Below are 18,654 nucleotides of genomic sequence, written 5' to 3'. Positions count from 1 at the left end.
CAAAAGAATATTAGTGAGGAGCTTTAGAGAAAGAGAAACTCTAATGAGCTAAGTAAAAAACTGCACTGGCTACTAAATAGAATGCCAATAAGATTGAAAGACACCAGCTAAAGATACCAGAATTGCATTATCTGAGCACTAGTAGAACAGAACAAGATATTTAACCTTCCCCTTTTCGTTTTTGGTGGGTAAGAGAAAATTTCAAGTAAAGCCAGTGATTGGCCCTAAAAGTGTCAACTGTTCCTGGGGTATGTGCAGCATAGAAGATGACAACCAAATAAACATAAACATTCAGATAATTTCTGACTTGAGTTCATCTATTGGCCCTCATTTCTAATGAAGAGAGCCAGCATTGTAATTGCAAACTCAAGAGGAAAAAAACAACCAGGTCCGATTCCGCCGACCTGTCTTCCACAAAAGGAGCACAGTTTAGTGGATCTGAGCTTTGTTGTCTCTTTCTCTAGTAAACTGGCTATGAGTCACTTATGCTGGAATATAGGACTCAAGCAGCAACTGTGCAGGTGAAGGTGATTTTATTTCAACAATCAAGTATGTGTACTTCCATTGCTTGTCTGCCTTATCCTTGAACATTTCACTGTACACTTTGCCAGAACCATGGGGACCCCGGATATGAAAGTTTACCTGCATTATCATTTAAAAATCTTGTCAAAAAAAAATTTCTTCAAAAGATAAGAGGCATTCTGCAATAGAAGGTATAGGCATTGATTTGTACCCAGAATAGATAAATAAGTGATACAGTTTGGCATCAACACATAAGGATAGTACTAGACAAATAAATAAATACAGAAATAAAATAAGGATTCTCTTGAATGACATATTTCCAAAAGCAGACAGCCAAATATTGTATTTCTAATTGTGGCCAAATTTCAAATAAGGCCAATCAAGCAGTTAAAAATTTGGAGTGAACAGTCGTTGGGAGGGAAAGAAGAGGACAGGAGAAGGACACTGCCTTTCTCTTCACTCTCTTTCCACTCAAAGACTGACCCTTCCTCGCCGTGCTCAAACATATAGGTTTCAAATTTATTGTTTTTTAATAACCATTTTTATCCAAAATAAAAGAAAACATTCAAACAGAAAAGTTTAAATAATTTTACATATCCGTCAAAGTGAACTATCAACGTTTAGTCTCATATCCATCAAATAATGGATATAGATAAAAGCGCGCTTCCATTAAGATATAATATGAGAAGTAAGAAAAGGCATTGGACACCTTAGTTTACTGGTGGTGCACATTAAATATAATCCATCTCTAGTAATCCTATTCTAAGATTTCTTTTTCTTTTTTTCCTTTTCTTTCAAAGATTTTTTATGCATTTGTGAATTATTATGTAAAAAACGTCCATTTTCAAATGAAATAAACGTAAAGGCATCAGTTGGATAACTGCTAAGAAAATTATAGGAAAACAAAAGCATAAAAGATTCACAAGAAGATAAGGTATCACATACTTCCACATGCTCAACACCAAATTCATCTGTCCATATCCTATTGGGAATACGTTGGCGAGCAGCTCGGTTTCTGGTTTCCTGACCATAGCCAGTAATAGGAGATCCAATTCTCACCCGTACCTGATAATAATAATAAATAAATAAATAAAAACGTTGCTCATTGTTAAAAGGTGGAAGATACAACAGGAAACAATGAGAACCAGGGAAAAGTATTGCAGACCAGATTCACATAAATACGTTGCATACCTGGCTATCATTCTGAACCCTTGACAGAGCCTTACTAAAAATCTTGTACCTGTGAATCCACCCAAATTCCAAGTGCTAAGAAGATGTTCCAGGATCATTACACATAGATGTTACAAACTTGAGCCGTTAGTTAGTTGCACAAATATAGGATAACTCAGAGAAAAACAAGAATCAGAATATAGAGCACGGGAATAATATTTGTCATCAACAAGAAGCTTGAGTATGGAAAACAAGAATACAAAAAAAATGAAGCACTCGCCTATTATGCTATTATTTCCAAAAAACCAATACTAAGTTTAAACCTTCAAGAATTAAATACTTCAACCACATTTTAAGAATTAAGAAGGTGCACAGAGTTGAAGTACTTCTCCCCGCTTCCTGGCCAAAGCTATTCACCAAGGTGATTAACTCACCCCAAGCTTACTGAATTCATACATCACAGCCTATCCAGATATCTCATAGAAGTCATTTTGGGTAAAACATAAAGGAAATAAACTCAGGCTGGATCAATTTAATACATGGATTTTTGAAATGCACAAGCACCTAAAGTACAATCCATTTTTTACTTTATTTATTACAAAAGGAAGTCTTTGAACAGCAGATCTACTAGGAAGAAATGACAGAATATAAGCCAGTTTCACAAGACCAAACACTAAACTTCGGAACCATGTTTTACCAAACTAATTTTTTATTTTTTGTTGAAAATGACTAAAATAAATTAGTAAAGACTCAAAAGAAACAAAAATCATCTCTTCAATTAATTTTGGTTTAAAACTCTTCCTTTGTGCACATGGAGTGTCCAGTTGACCTTGTTATAACATTAACAACATGAAAGAGATAACTCTTAAAGCTTAAAAATATCCAGCTTCCCCTTCTCCCACCCTACCAAACTGCCTCTTCTTCCACCCCCCACCCCTCCTAACCTAACCCAACTCAAGAAAAAGAAAAAAGAAAAAAAAAGGAGATAACAACCAAAACACAGAAATAGACAATTTGAAATTTACATTTCATTTTTCTTGTTCAAGAAAATAATTTAATCATAATACAGTAAATTTGCCACAGAGACTTACTCTTTAGGTTCGAAAATGAGTTCCTTGAAAACAGCATATGCACAAAGACCTGCAACACCTAGCCCAGCAAGTATTACAATGGAATAGGAAGCCCCTTCTGTAAATGTTACAGGTTTCTCAGGGATATTGTATGTGGGGGCATCAAAGGGATCTTCAATTGTTGATATATCTTTCCTTTTCGTCTGTCAAAAGAGAAGAAAACCGACACAAGGCCAAAATGGAGGAAACAGGAAACAAAAAAAAAAAAAAACAAATCAGCACCAATGAGATTCCAACCAAAACAGAAGTCACGTATTCCAATCAGTCATATGTTACTCTTCTGAGGACATGCTGAGGTGTATAATGCTGCAAATATCACCCATATTATCAAGAACCAAAATTCTAAATTCCAGCAGTTATGCAGCATTTCAAGCACTCTCTATCACAATAAAAGGACTGATGAAATATTGAAAAACTTCTCTTTGTATAAGGGACTGCTTGACAAATACCCCAACCTTTAGTTCATTCTGTGACATTTGTTTCAGATTTTTTTTTAAACGTAATTTTTATGTACGGTTTCTCTTTCAAAAACATAGAAGGATTTTCAAGTTCTTGCATGTATACACAGGTCAAAACAGTGATGGACAGAATGAAAGCTGAGCTCAACTCCAAGCACTTGTAACCACAATATGCTAACTTGTTTTTATGCTGTTGTTCCTGATCAAAGAAGATTAGATATAAAATAGGTGGTTAACTGACCCCAGAGATAAGTTTGACAGCTCCTTGCTCCCTCTCCTCTTTCAGTTTCAACTCTTTCGCTTCTTTAGGTCTATAAGTGTTTATATATATATATATATATATATATATATATATCTTTCTAACCATCTATATTTCTTTTTACTATCTATATTTCATTTTACTTTCTATATATCATCTTTATTTCTATATTTTGTTTTACTTTCTATATTTCATCTTTCTTTCTAAATTTTATTTTACTTTCTATATTTTAGTTACTTAGAGGGTAGGAAAGAAGAGGGTAGAAGGAGAAGAGAATAAGTGAGGTGAAGTGAAGGAAGAGAGGTGAAGATGGATAGAGAGAGAGAGAGAGAGAGAGATTTTTTTATTTTTTTATTTTTTTTTTTATGCAGTCTCTTTTCTATCAAGTCTTTTCTATGATGTTTTTATTTGTCTTCTTTTCTATGCAGTCTCTTTTCTATCAAGTCTATGGGTCTTTTACTTGCCATCAAGTGTGATAAGGTTCTGGATGGCTTCAGAGTCATAATCATAGTCTTCATCTTCATCTTGTGAGTAACACTGTAGAGTTTGGGTTCCAGTTTCTGTGGACCCAGTCTTGCTGGAAGTATCAGAGTCTTTTTTCTCGTATCCCTGTTCTTTAAGATATTCTCGAAAATAGTCATCTATCATCTTTTTAATCTCATCTTTTTCTGGAGGATTCTCGATCTTCTTTTCTTTTTCTTTTTTCTGTTCTTGTGGCATTTTTGGCAAATGCCCAGCCATCAACGGACTTGAGATGTCTTTACCGGCTGCCATTTGAGCCAGACTAGCTAGTGAAAACCCTTCACTAGTAGGGGTCTGGGTACAGAAAGTACCTGTTGCCTTTGCTTTCCATAGTCTATTTTCTTCTTCTAGAGTCTTGATATATGTATATATGTATAAGAAACAGAGAAGAAGACAGTAAAAAGCGGAGCAAACTAAGACAGAGAGATTTTATCTATATACATATATATATATATATATATACATAATTACTAACCAAACAATAGACAAAGAACTGTGACATGATTTAGTATCCAAAAGTAGAGATACTAATCCTTGATAATTTCTAAAAATCACTTCTAGCATGCAAAAGATTTAGATTGAACAAATAACCTGAGTATGATGATTATTGGGATTACCCTAAATAAATAAAAGCTGGAAAAGTAGAAGAGATTAGTCAAACCTGGTCAGATCTTCGCCCTGATGATTCTGAAACTGAACTGGATGCAAGTGTTCTTGCATTACAGGGAAATATGGGGGCCCTTCCATTGTATCTGCAAGCTTGACTTGAAGCTTGTGAAGTCACCATGTTTCCAGACTGCCCCCTGAACAGTATGTGCATACCTGACAAAACCAAGAGTTTCAGCCGCTAACATCCAGTTAACTCATACAATAAATATAAAAAAGATTCAAAAATAAGTAAGTAATTGGAGAAAACTCGATATAGAAAAATTCACCCTTTTGGTCTCATGGATATATGACTCAAGATCCTAAGATCGATTCCATGCTCCAGGTTTGGACTAAATCTAGGATCAATGGGCCCCCTCAAGGACAGTGATCTTTGTGCAGGTGGCTGGTCGAGAAAAGGTTTTAAAAAGATTTTACCTATGTAGCGTCCACCTCCCATAAAGGCCCATACCAGATCTTACTGCTCTGAGACCTTCAAAACTAGAAGGAAGAATCACTACCCTGTGTAACAATAACAACAGAAAAACCTTACTCAAAAGTAGTAGATTTCTTCTTCTTTTTTCTTTTTTGAGGTGAAGATTTAAAAAAAAAAAAAGCAGAGAAGATTCTAGGAAAGAAACAACAAGAAAAGAAACACAAGAAGACAAGAGCACACAAAAGGAAAACAAAAATAATTGACAAAGGCTTCTCTGATATGCCAATCTCTAGGTAAGGGGTTCACATCATGGTCAGCAAAGAGAATGAGCAATTTCTTAAATCTTTGAAAAAATGAGGAATTTGATACAATATATCACAATGTGGAAGACCTAGCTAAGGAAAGATCACCCCAAAGTCATTCACATTTAGGAAATAAAAAGAAAGGAGATTCAATTAAAAGAGGGTTGAATTCCTATTTTGGGCTCAAGTTCTAGTTTTCATTCCTCTCCTTTATCTTGGTACAATTCTTTAGTGTAATTTGTTATGTGTCGTACTATAGTGTGTGGAGATGATTAGAACAACAAGATATTTAACATTAAGGCTTACATGGCCGAGAATGTTAGAGATAAGATCATTTCTTTAGCTCTCTTGACCAAATACTAGAAGACTTTGCAGGTTTTTAGAGCTCCTAATCGCCTCCCTCTTCACTCCTACGAACAAGATCCCTCCCATGGGGTCATACGAAGTTAAACTTTAATGGGGTTCAGTTGGAAACCCCGAACCCGCTGGTCATGGAGGCCTTTTTAAAATCATCAAGGCAAAATAATCTTCTCCTATCCTGGTCCACTTGCCATGACTGGTTCTAGTATGGTTGATTTCAATGCTTTACTACTGTAAAAGTATAGATTTTGATGGAGGATGAAGAGAAAAGTGAGAGAAAAAGAGAAAGAAAAGAAAGAGAACTAGAGAAGAGCAAGAGAAGGCTCGTTAGTGGGTTGCTCTCTTAAATAACTGATTTGGGCAAATAAGTATAGAAATGTTCCTATACACTTTATAAACCTTATTCTCCATATATCTCCCTAACTATGTATCCTATGTACATGAAAATTTAACCACTAACATAACTTAACATGTAGAACAAGATTGCATAAAGAAATTTAACCACAGAAGTGATGAAATTACCAAAATACCCCTAGAAGTAAAATAACCAAAGTACCCCTGAATGTATTTTCTAACACTCCCCTCAAGCTGGAGCGTATATATCCAAGAGTCTTAGCTTGTCGCAAAATGATAGAAATTCTCGATTGCCAAAGGCCATGTTGAAGACATCTCCGGACTGAATAAATTGAGTAACTACCTCCTTCTTCATCACAGCATCTTGAATGAAATGGCAGTCCACTTCTCTATGTTTAGTCATCTCATAGAAAACCGGATTACTTGCAATAAAGATCGCAACCTGATTATCACAAAACATACTCATTGGTTCATCCGAGTTGAAACCCAATTCCCATGAGACTGATCTAACCCACATCAACTTGCTCACTAGGTGAGCCATCACCCTGTATTCAACTTTTGCGCTAGATCGGGCCACAAAATATTGTTTTTTATTTCTCTAACAGACCAAATTTCCTCCTAAGAAGACACAATATCCAAAGATTGACTTCTTCTCAAGTTTTGGACCCAACATAATCTGCATCAAAGAAAGCCTCTACCATTATATGGTTGTTAGGTCTAAAGAAAAGACATTTTCCTAGGGCCCCTTTCAAATACCTTAAAATTCTTTATGCAACTTCAAAGTGTATTTTGCAAGGATGTCTCATAAACTGGCTCACTACACTTACTGCAAAAAAAATATCAGGTCAAGTAAGTGTCACATAAATTTACTTGCCCACTAATCTCCCATACTGTGTTTTGTCATTTAATTAAGCAGTTTGATCATCATGGAGTCCCACTTGCATTGGGGTATCAACTGGTTTTGCTCCCAATAAACCGTACTCCTGAAGCATATCCATTGTGTCATTACAAGCCCTTTACTTTTCGCCACTTCAATGCCTAAAAAATATTTCAACGGCCCCAAGTCTAGTTTGAAAATATGCAGACAAACGAGACTTAGAATCCTCTATACCAGAAATATCACTCCCAAATAATATAATATTATCTACATAAACAAATAACACCACAATTCCAGAAGACCTCTTCATTACAAACAAATATTGATCATAATGACTTTTCGAGAATCCTATAGATATCGCAACAACAACAACTACTGGATCCCATCAAAACTCTGAAGTTTGTTTCAAAAAAAAAAAAAAATAGATATCACAACCTGGCTTAATTTTTCAAACCAAACATGTAGACTGTGTTTTAACCCATAAATCGCCTACTTGAGTTTGCATACTTTATGTGACTCCACTTGAGCAACATATCCCGGAGGTTGCTCCATATACACATCTTCTTCCAGATCATCATATAAGAAGGTGTTTTTTATGTCCAGTTGACATAGGGGTCACCCCTGATTCACTGCAACTGAGATCAAAATACGAACATACGATAAACGAATAACAGGCGAAAAAGTGTCAAACATATCAATGCCAAAAGTTTGAGTATACCCCTTCGCAACCAACTGAACTTTATATCGCTAAATAAAACCGTCTGCATTATACTTGCTAGTATAAACCCATCAGCAGCCAACAACTTTGACTCCTAACGGTAAATCACACAGTTGCCAAGTGCCCCGATCTATCAATGCCTCAATTTCAACATTCATAGCTTGCTTCCAATGAGGAGACGAGATAGCCACCTGGACTAAAGAACAGACAGTGCAAGTAGAGATAGACAAAAGCAAACTTTTTATAGGAATCAGATAAGGAACAAAAAAATACAAAATGAGACAAAGGATAGCACGTACCTTTCCTTACACCTTTCTTAAGTGCAATAGGAAGGTATAGATCACTACCTTTAGGATCTTTAGATGAGTTAGAGTCATGGTCTAGTGAGATAGACAAATTTGAAGTCGCAGGCGAGACTTCTTTCCTACGTTTATATACCTGTAATGGTTTCTCAACAATGACAGCTTGTGAAGGTCCAACGGGCTCATCAACCAGTACAGGGATAAAAGGTGCAGGACAGGTGATATAACAGGATTTGACGGTAACGACACAGAGAAGAAGAATGGCACATCCTCAAAGAAAGTAACATCAACCAACACAAATATTTTTCTAGTGGATAGGCAAAAACATTTGTACCCCTTTTGTGTGTGAGAGTACCTTAAAAATATACATTTAACTGCTCAAGGTGACAACTTATCCCTAGAAAATCTAAACACATGTGCAAAACAGACACAACCAAACACTCGAGGAGAAATGGGAAACAATGGTGTTGACGGCAAAAGGACCTGCATAGAAACTTTTCTTTCTAAAACAGATGAAGACATTCTATTAATAAAAAAAACAAGCAGTATGAATAGCATCACTTCAATAGAACTTAGGTACATTCATATGTATCATCATTGTCCTAGCCACCTCTAGTAAATGATGATTCTTACGTTCAACTATGCCATTTTGTTGAAGAGTAAAGACACATGATGTTTGATAAATAATTCCCTCATTTTGACAAAAAAACTGAAATTTATTACTCATGAACTCAAGACCATTGTCACTATGCAAGATATGAAGTGATGCAGCAAACTAATTTTTTATTTCATTGAAGAAAAGTTTAAATACATCAAACGCCTCAGATTTTTCCTTAAGAAGGTAAAATCCAAGTGCACCTACTAAAACCATCGATAAAAGAAACAAAGTACATATGACCAAATTTACTAGTCATAAGACAAAGACCCTAGATGTCAAAGTGTACAATCTTAAATAAATGTTTGGTTTTATGAGACGAGACTGGAAATGAACTTTTGTGATGCTCGCCTAGTTGACATGACTCGCACTAAAAACAAGAACTCGAAGGAAACTCTGGAAGACTTGACTCAGTTTTGCTGCAGACAAATGAACTAGCCGTAAGTGCCCCTATAGAGAAGAATTTGCGGTATGTAACGCCTGGACATTATTTTTTCGATGGTTCTCCAAATAATATAATTCATCTCTCTCACGAGCGGAACCAATCATCTCTCTCGTTGCGAGTTCCTAAAAAACACAATGAGTAGGATAAAATGTGATATAATAATTCATAGATTTGGCTAGATGACTAACAGACAACAAATTTAAGGGAAACTTGGGGACAAGAAGCGCGAACTGAGGAGACAAAAAAAGTTGGAGTAACATTGCCTACTCCTTGAACATGAGAGGTAGAAGGATCCGCAAGATTAACATTTTTTATACACAGACTCTTTCAAATTGGAAAACAATAATGACATACTTGACTTGTGCCTGGAGGATCCTGAGTCAAGAACCCAGGATGGTGATGAGTGAACATGATAAGCTGCCATACCTGAGTCAACACTACTAGAACTAGGAACTGGGATGGAAGCATGAGTTACAAATGTTGAGGGTCAAGCAACAGAGATCTAAGCCATGTGTTGGGCAATCTGTTGCTGCTATTGTATCAATTGTTGCATCTCATTTGGAGCACCCAGTGTAACAGATATAAAGGAAATTAAACTCCCACTTCCACTATCAGGAGTTGTAGAATTAGCCCAAATTGGCTTCCCAAATTTAACCCAACACCTGTTAGATTAATGATTATTTTTGCCACAATGAACACACTTCCTTTCTGACTTACCATCACCTCGTCCTCCACCTTGACCTGAGCCCTCTTTACCTCTACCTCTAGAGGAGTCTATAGGAGCTGAAGTAGTGTTGGAAGCATTAAGAGCAATGGCTTTCATTATCTTACCTCCTTTACTTATTCCAGATATAATAGTCTTCTCAACCCTCATAATACAATTAAAAGTGGTAGAGAGAGTAGGAATTTCATCTGAGGCTAAAACATGGGCTTTAATAGCATCAACAACGCCTAAACCATCAAAAAAAATTTGCAACCAGCAGTTAATTTTGTTGTTTTCTCAGCTCATTTTCATCCGTAGTAAACGGATGATATACATTAATTTTTTGCCATATGCCAAGAAATGCATTGTAGTACTCTGTAACGGTTTTGTTTCCTCTTTTTAGTCTAAAGAAGTTTGTATATAGCTCATAAACCCGAAAGAGATTACTTTCTTGTACATATAAAGACTCTAGGGACAGCCGCATAGCCTTTGTTGTCTCACAGTTCATCACCTGATTTCTCAACATAGAGTCAATACTATTGACAATCCAAGTCATAAACTGGCTATCCTCTGCCTCCCAATCATCATCTAGAGGAACTGGAGGATCATCTCTAATGAATTTCAACTTCTTTCTACCCTTCAAGTACATCCTCACAGACTTAGCCCAATTAAGATAATTAGGCCATGTAAATTTCTCAGATATAATCATGATGGTATCATTTCCATCAAATCCAAAATTTTCTCTAGATGGAGTGTAAACTTCTCCTGTTTCAACCATAATAATGATATAGAATCACAAAATAACCAACCAAAGCTTTCACAAAAAAAAAACTTTCAAACAATTTCCAAATTTATCACCAAGGTGGGCCCCACTTGCAAAATTAGGGTCAGGGCACATAATTAGGATATGCGCACCTCAACAAGTCAAAAACCAGCAAAGTGAATCAATCTCAACCAAAATCATGCAAAAAACTTCTCAATTAGGGCTGATGTCAGCAATTGTATGATGACGCAAGCACAAGAACAGGGTTGGGTGATGCAAATATTATGGTCCTAGGTTAAGTACCTATGTCTTCCCTCCTAACAGGCCGGTTTTTTGGGTAGTATTGGCTAGGTGTTTAACATTTGGTATCAGAGCGGACTCCCACGTCGCGAGTTCGAATCCCAGAGGGGGCGACCTAGAGGCCAGATTAAAATTACTGGTAGGCCGTAGGAACTTAACGCGGGTCCGGCAGTGTCGCTAGAGTGGGCCGCCGTGGTCGTCGGCTCGCGAAGGTGGGGTGTGATGTTATGGTCCTGGGTTAAGTACCTATGTCTTCCGCTCCTAACAGGCCAGTCTTTTGGGTAGTATTGGCTATGTGCTTAATAGAAAATTCCAATAATTCCCAATAGAAACCTAATTAGGGTCAATTAAAACATAGAGAATCTTTCAATGATTCATAGAAACCAGTAACCCAAAGGTTATGGCAAAGAAAAAAGAGAAAAGGCTTAGCTTTGATGAACTAGTATTGAAAAACCTGTAGAACTCCTCTAGGAAGTCACCCTCTTCAAAATTGATAAAGATCTGCAGTAGAATGCTCCAAGCAATGATTTACTGCCCTGATACCATGTAAAAGTATAGATTTCGATGGAGAAAGATGAGACAAATGAGAGAATTTGAGAAGAGCTAGAGAAGGCTTGTTGGGGATCGTCACAACCCCCAGCTCTCTTAAATAACTTATTTGGGCTGATAATTACAGAAATGCCCTATAAACTTAATAAACCTTATTCTCTTTGTATCTCCCTAATTATGTATCCTATGTACATGAAAATTTAACCACTAATATAACTTAACATGTAGAACAAGATTACATAAAGAAATTTAACCACAGAGGTAGTGAAATAACCAAAATACCCCTGGAGGTAAATGACCAAAGTATCCCTGGATGTATTTTCTAACAACTACCTACACCTGTAACCTACTGTTGAAGGGAAATCGCCATTAGTTGGTAAAGCAAAGGCTTGGGACTGCCTAGGAGGTTAGTCCCCTCCATTGAAGAAATTAGTGATATTGTGCAGACTCTCTCTATTAGTTGGCATCATACCTACAGGTATCCTGTCATGGTGGTGGAATCGTATGAAGAACAAGCACTCTCTTGCAGAATTAGTTGTAATCAATGTATCATGTTACCTTTCCTCTCGCCTGGTTCTTTGTTTTTTGGTTTTGTTCAACTCTGTGTTTTAGTTGCTGCCTCTGTGTAGTTTTTAGCTTTGCTATGCATTTGCTTCCCTCTGTTGTCAGGGCGAGTGGCTTCTAAATCTGTTCTTAAAAAAACTGTCACTGCCCATAATTCGCTGAAGTTATGTCCATATGCTGCTAGACGGGAAGTTCTTTGTCTGTTGGTTGAGTTCACAGGTGCTCACAGATGACAAAAGCAATATGAGTTCACCATTACCACTATCTAAATCCATACCTAAAATACACTGCAAAGTGAATCCTGGAATATTTAGTCTAACAAGGTAAAATGAGATATAACAAAAGAGAGTGTAATACTCATCCAACAAAATGTTAAGTCCATGAAAAGGGTATGACCTACCGTGGGGCTTTGCGACATCCTGCAGAATAAATTTACGGAAACATATTAGTCACAGCAATCGACCATGCTATACAAAAAACATGGCAGAAAAAGGGAAGTCTCCTACCAGACTTGTCCAATTGCAAGTTGCATTACACCGGCTCAGGAAACTCGACTGCATGACAACCTCCAGTTAGTATCCATTACCAATTAGCAAATCAGAAAACGCACCAAGATAAACAGAGACCAATGCCTGGGATTCTATCTTTCATTAACGGAGCCATAAATAATAGAAGCTTTCGACTAAAAACTTCTTTCTATCGTCATTCAGACAGATTCCGTACCTTTTCATCTAACGCATTCCTCCCTCTAGGCACGGAAGAGAAACCCGCATTGGCATGAAAACTCTCTGGTAGAAGCTCCGAATTAATACGAAAGCTCTCGTGCGATCGTAAAAAGGCAAAAAGCCTGCTACGAATAATATTGCCAAAATCTCCGACTTTGTGCTCGAGATTGTACATGTTGGTTAACAACCAGCGCCTTGTTTAGTCTCTCGTCGGTGAGGAGAAAAGACCTAGATTATCTACCTAGCAAAGATTATGAAGTGAAGAAGTGAAGAAGAGAACTTCGCCAGCTAGTCAATGGCGAGAAGTAGCGGGAGGCAGGAGGCCATGTACTGACACGACGGGAACCAGTTCGACGGTAAGCATAGTGAACTGGGCCACATCCTAGCACCAAAGCAATTCAACAGCTAACCAGAAAGTAGTGTTGCAGCCCATCAAGGCCCAATCGTAGGAAATACCCTGAAAAGAAGGAGGCAAGCATAACTCAAATTTGGGACGATTGCTTTGTTTCTTCACCTAGACAAAGCATAATAAAAAATACATGGTTTAATGATGCATAACAAAATGCAATGGAGAGAGCATAACAAATATGAGCACATGGTTTAATGAAGCATAACAAAACACATAAAAAGAAAGCATACCATAATCGAAATGCATGGTTTAATGAAGCATAACAAAATGTATCGAAGAGAGTATTGGAAGATATAATGTAATTAGAGTGTCACTTATGTAAATAGTTTATGTTTTATGTATCATATTTACTCTTACTAAAATGAAGGGTATAATTATAATATTGTACTTTTATCCTTTATAAATAGAGCTTAATGGGAAAAGTTTGAGTCCATAACCTTATTTTTCTCTTGTTTTTTTCCTTATCTTCTTTACATGAGATGTGATCCATGTAGTCCTGAAAATCAACATGGTATCAAATCTTTGATTTTCAGGACTCTTAGCTATGATTGTGTAGAATTCAACATGGAAGAACTACATGGCAAAGATAAGTTTATCTCTTGTTCTTGATTATGAAGTAGTTGATACTTCATGTTTCCTTTCAGTTTTATAATTGCTTATTGTTGCTGATTTGCTCGGTATACTAATTTTGTTGTTATACGTTACAGCCATAATCTCGGTATATGAGTATTGTATGTTGATAATACCAACCATTGAAAAATTGATCTGCCTGTCGAGACTCTATCAACCCATCGTTGATAATCCTATGTTGAGAGCTTAAGCACATCGGAGCCTAAGCACTTAAGGACCGCTTATTCATGTCTTGGAGAATATTATTTGTAATCTTGGAGAGCTGGAGACTTTAACCGGCAACACAAGCTATTCCTTGTGAAGCCATTTTGTCTCAATTCCAAAATGCTAGATTAAGGAGTCCTGGTGTCTGTTTTCATGGTTGCTTCACCTTCACTTTTTCACTCATGAAATTGTCTTGGAACAAGATAGGGAGGACTCTTCAAAATTCGTCACTCATACATTTGGGTATGAAAACAAGGCATTTGATACCAGCATATAGAGAACTTATGACTGTGATTTTTTTCCCAACACTAGAGTATTCGGAAGTGGAAAGATAACAATCCTACGAAAATTCCATATTCATAACTCTGCTCGACTGGTTGGCTTATCTCTATATTGTATTTTGCTGGAAATCTCCCAATCGATGGCACCCCCTGAGAATTTGAAGTTCAATCTTCATTACTATGTTGGCACGTTAATATTACTTTGAAAAGTCATTGGCATTACCAATCATTTTTGTTGTTGACTGTTGCAAATCTATGTCATTGTTGTTTGATTTCATTGTTGTCATTATAAGAGAAAGTTTGTCTGATTTCCATCCCAAGCCTTCAGACATTAACAATAAAAGTATATGCAATTCCACGTCATTGTTGGCATTGTCATCGATTGATTGACTTATACTTTGATACAATATATCTAGCAATATTATCTTCGTTGTTCTTTCAATGCCCTTTCATCCAATTGGGCTGTCGGAATCATTCCGAGTTTATCTCGTCTAACATGGTACATTCATCAATTTGGTATTCGGCTAGAAGTTACCTTCTAGTGGTTGCCGATGTTGCTGATTTTCCAATGTTATTTGGACGATCGCATCTTAAAATGGATATCGTTGTTACTTTAAGACATTGATCTTGGCTTTATCGTGATTTTATTTGGCTGTATTAATCAGCACGAATCCCGAATCCAACAAGGTATGCGTTGAAGTTTCTCTTGGACAATCCTTCTCGTTGTTTCCTGATCTTTGGAAGTTTATTAGCTTATTGGTATGGCTTACATCCCGATTCTCTCTGTTGTTTTTCAAAAATTCCTCTTGCTCCTCTCCTTTTTGGCTTGAGAAATTTTATGCTAAAAGTTGCCATTAATCTCCTTAATCACTTCCGCATTATCTCTCTTCGCCTGCCTGGAACTTACTTTGACTGCTTGATTACCGTTGCTCTGCTGTAGATATTCGTGTATCACCTCTTTTTTTTTCGCTTTATCCATTGTAGAAACAGGTGGGAAGCCGAAAAAGAAATATCACTATTTGTATTTAATTTGGTCACTGCTTCGTTGAGGTTAACTTGGGTGAACTCGGTATTGACTCAACTCAACTCGGGCTCACGAGTCAGCCTGACTTTGTCATCTAAAATCAGTCACTTCACTCAATTTGAGTCTTCCACTTTGCTTGGATTGACTCAGTACCTGACTCGCCTTGACTTGGTGTGGTTCATTCTTTTTGTGACTCGACTCGACTCACTCACTCACTCATTGTTAAAGTTGTTATTTGTTTCGGTTTGACTTCGACTTGATTATTACCTTGGATTATTCTCAGCTTATTACTTGGTGCACAACTTTTTTATTCAAGGATAGACTAAATGCAAGTTATTTTTGACAACAGCTACCCAATACACCCAAAAGACTAATCAGTTAGGTGCGAAAAGCTACCGCCTACAAGAGTGGACAAAACCACTCTGACACCCACCCCGCCCATTATTGACCTTCTCTCACGGGATTCGAAAGCGGGACGTGGCGTGCCCAGCTCTGATACCATGACAACGGTTAGCCAATACACCCAAAAGACTAATCTGTTAGGTGCGGAAGCTACCGCCTACAATAGTGGACGGAACCACTTTAACAATTTCATGCGTCCTTGTTATTCTTAAGGACTTTCATTATTTACAGGTTATCCGCTATTATATAACTGCATAATTGGTTAGGGTGGCATCGAACTGAGCTGGTTCGCGAATAGCTCGAACTTGGCTCAAATCTAGATAGATTCGAAAGCATTTTGAATCAAGTTCATGTAACGGTTCAAGCTGATTTAAGTAATCGAGCTGAACTCGTGTGAACCGTGGTTCGGTTCGCGAGCCGACTCAATTACTTAATAAAACCGCTTTTGGCTTTCACTTTTCGGGACTCCACGACAACGAGAGGGCTTCGTTTCAACTTTTCATCTCGATTTTGAAGTCTTTTGAAATGAAAAGTCTTAGAAAATCTCTTCTGATTGTAACTCTCCCTCTCTATTAAAAAACTGTGTCTTGCTCCTCAAATCTCCACAACCACCAATGGTGCAAGAAGACCATATTTTCTGTAGTCATTACCCAACCATCCTGGTGAAGTCATACGAGACATCAGGTTCACCAATGCATTGAGAAGTACTGCAAGTCTGAAGAAAGGCAGAGTCATGGTTGTGGTCCTGCCAAATGTCGCCAAGTATCCCATGATCGCGTTGAGAATTATGGCTGCTGATGGAATATTTTCCTGCGCCAACCCCGTGGCTTATCTATCGGAGATTCAAAGATATAGAAGCAGGTGGAGGATGCTGAAGTAGGTTGCTTCATCACCACTAGCGGTTCCATCTACGGCAAAGTGTGCTTCTTCAATTTGAAAATGATGGAAGGAGTAAATTTTTATATTTTTTAGCTCCTCAGGGGATTTTGTGAAGTTTCGTTTTGTTTCCCTTGTTAAAATGGGTAAAAATGTCTTTTTCCTTAAGACTTTATTTTGGTGTTTTTGAAACTTCAAGGAAATGGCACTAATTCCAACAAAACTGTGTGACATCTGTGATGGTTTTTTTATTTTTTATTAACCCATCATTATCCTAAAAAAACTGTAAAAGTTGAGGGTATGTGTGCGAGTGAGTGAGTGAGTGAGAGAGAGAGAGAGAGAGAGAGAGAGAGAGAGAGAGAGAGAGAGAGATAATTCATAATCAATCATTTTCCTCACTAAGATAATTTTATTTTCCCTTTTTATGTGCATCCAAAGCAGAGCTTTTATACTCTTTTACCAAACAAGATAAATGAGCTTCGTTTATTTTCTTTTCTATCCACTTTCTGCTCCCTAACTCACTTAAATTTGTTCAATTACTTGTTTTTTGTTTGCTAGCAAGATGAGTTATCTAGAGATTACTTTGATCATGTCAAAAGACAAGTTTAACCTCCACCTGAATTGAAATGTTTCAGCTAGTGAATAATCTGGTTTTAGCATGTAATCCTAAATTTTCAAATTTTAATCATAGCTTGAGAAGTAGACTTTGGAGATAATGTTTCCAGTTACTTGGCTTTTCATATTTTTATCGATAAATTTAAATTTATACTGGATTTATAGTTTTATTTGGGTGACTATAAATTTATATTGATATTTCATTTAAATTTTTGTGTTGATTATTGAATAAATTTTATACATAATATTATGCAGTGTTTATGAACAATTTTATGTAGTGTATAGACAGTTTTATGCAAGGCTTATGTACAAAGAGCATGTCCAATTTAAAGTAAAATTTATGGATAATTTTATATACAATTTATTTGACATGTATTTTATGCAAAATTTTAAATGTAGGTTGGAGCTCGAACTCGGTTCAAATTATTGGGTTCGAGTTCGATTAAAATTTTAGGCTCGAGGTTCTGCTCGGCTCGAGCTCAAGTTCGAAATATTTAAATCAAACCCAATTCGAATATAGGCAGGTTTGAGCTCGGCTCGACTCAATGCCACCCCTACCCCTATGGAGACAAATACAAACTTATGTGTTGGCTAAGGAGAAAAAAGTTGACGTGGGCAAGTACTAGAGGTTAGTTCGAAAACTTATTTTGCAATCAATATATGCATAAACCTCAAATGTCTCATTGGCAAGCATTGGAGATGATTATCAAGTACTTAAAACATGCGTTAGGACAAGGGCTTCTATACAAGTATCATGGTCATTTCAATGTTGAAAGTTTTGTTGATGCGGATTAGGTTGGATCACTAGATGATAAAAAATATACTCTAAGATATTGTACTATAGTTGGAGGCAATTTTGTTACATGGAAGAGTAAAAATCAAAACATAATTGCAAGGTCCAATACACAAACAAAATATAGAGCTATGACACGTGTAAACAAACTTCTATTAATTAAATATCTTCTAATAGAGTTGGGATTCCACGAAGAAGGTCCGATGGAACTCCATTATGACAATCAAGTTATCATCCAAATTACTTCTAACCCAGTTTTTCTTAAGAGAACTAAGCATATCTTACTGTTAGAAGATATAAGCAAACTTAGGTGTCATTGATATAATTATCTTATAATATTTGTCCCTTACAACAGGAATGTTACGACACAAATTCATAACCCTATTATTCCCCCTTTAGTTTTTCCCACCTTGTTATCTCTCTCCCAGTAAACTACATTGTCTATTTGTCTGCCTCTGCCCCTATTATTCTCTCTTATTATCTCTTATTATATAGTCATCTTTCTCTAGGTGACTCCATTCAATTTTTTTCCCAAAATGAATTCGCCCAACCACATGAATCGACCACAACGAAAACGCTACGAGAGCTTCTGCGCTGTGAGGCGACGAATCTTAATAAAAGCCGTCGACTTCGCGTCTCCTTCTACCTTGAAAGTAACCTC

The 18,654-nt window shown here is 36.8% G+C and overlaps 1 protein-coding gene across 1 annotated transcript; it reads right to left on the bottom strand.

The window, feature by feature from the left end:
• Positions 1–99: 99 nt before the first annotated feature.
• LOC137944540 (probable mitochondrial import inner membrane translocase subunit TIM21) lies at positions 100–13,039 on the bottom strand. Its single transcript, XM_068790223.1, has 8 exons — positions 12,758–13,039; positions 12,541–12,588; positions 12,435–12,453; positions 4,723–4,883; positions 2,784–2,965; positions 1,714–1,762; positions 1,468–1,587; positions 100–642 (listed from the first exon to the last, which is right to left on the bottom strand). The coding sequence occupies exons 1-8, from the start codon at positions 12,932–12,934 to the stop codon at positions 484–486; spliced, it is 915 nt and encodes a 304-aa protein (XP_068646324.1). The 5' UTR covers positions 12,935–13,039; the 3' UTR covers positions 100–483.
• Between the last annotated feature and the right edge of the window lie 5,615 nt (positions 13,040–18,654).

This window comes from Aristolochia californica, unplaced genomic scaffold (assembly GCF_029961685.1).
Source record: "Aristolochia californica isolate CCGP_79_NKW_82.1479 unplaced genomic scaffold, dmAriCali1.0.hap1 SCAF_11, whole genome shotgun sequence".
NCBI lineage: Eukaryota > Viridiplantae > Streptophyta > Magnoliopsida > Piperales > Aristolochiaceae > Aristolochia > Aristolochia californica.
Note: the sequence above shows the minus strand (reverse complement) of the source record. Positions and strands in the feature narration are given on the sequence as shown.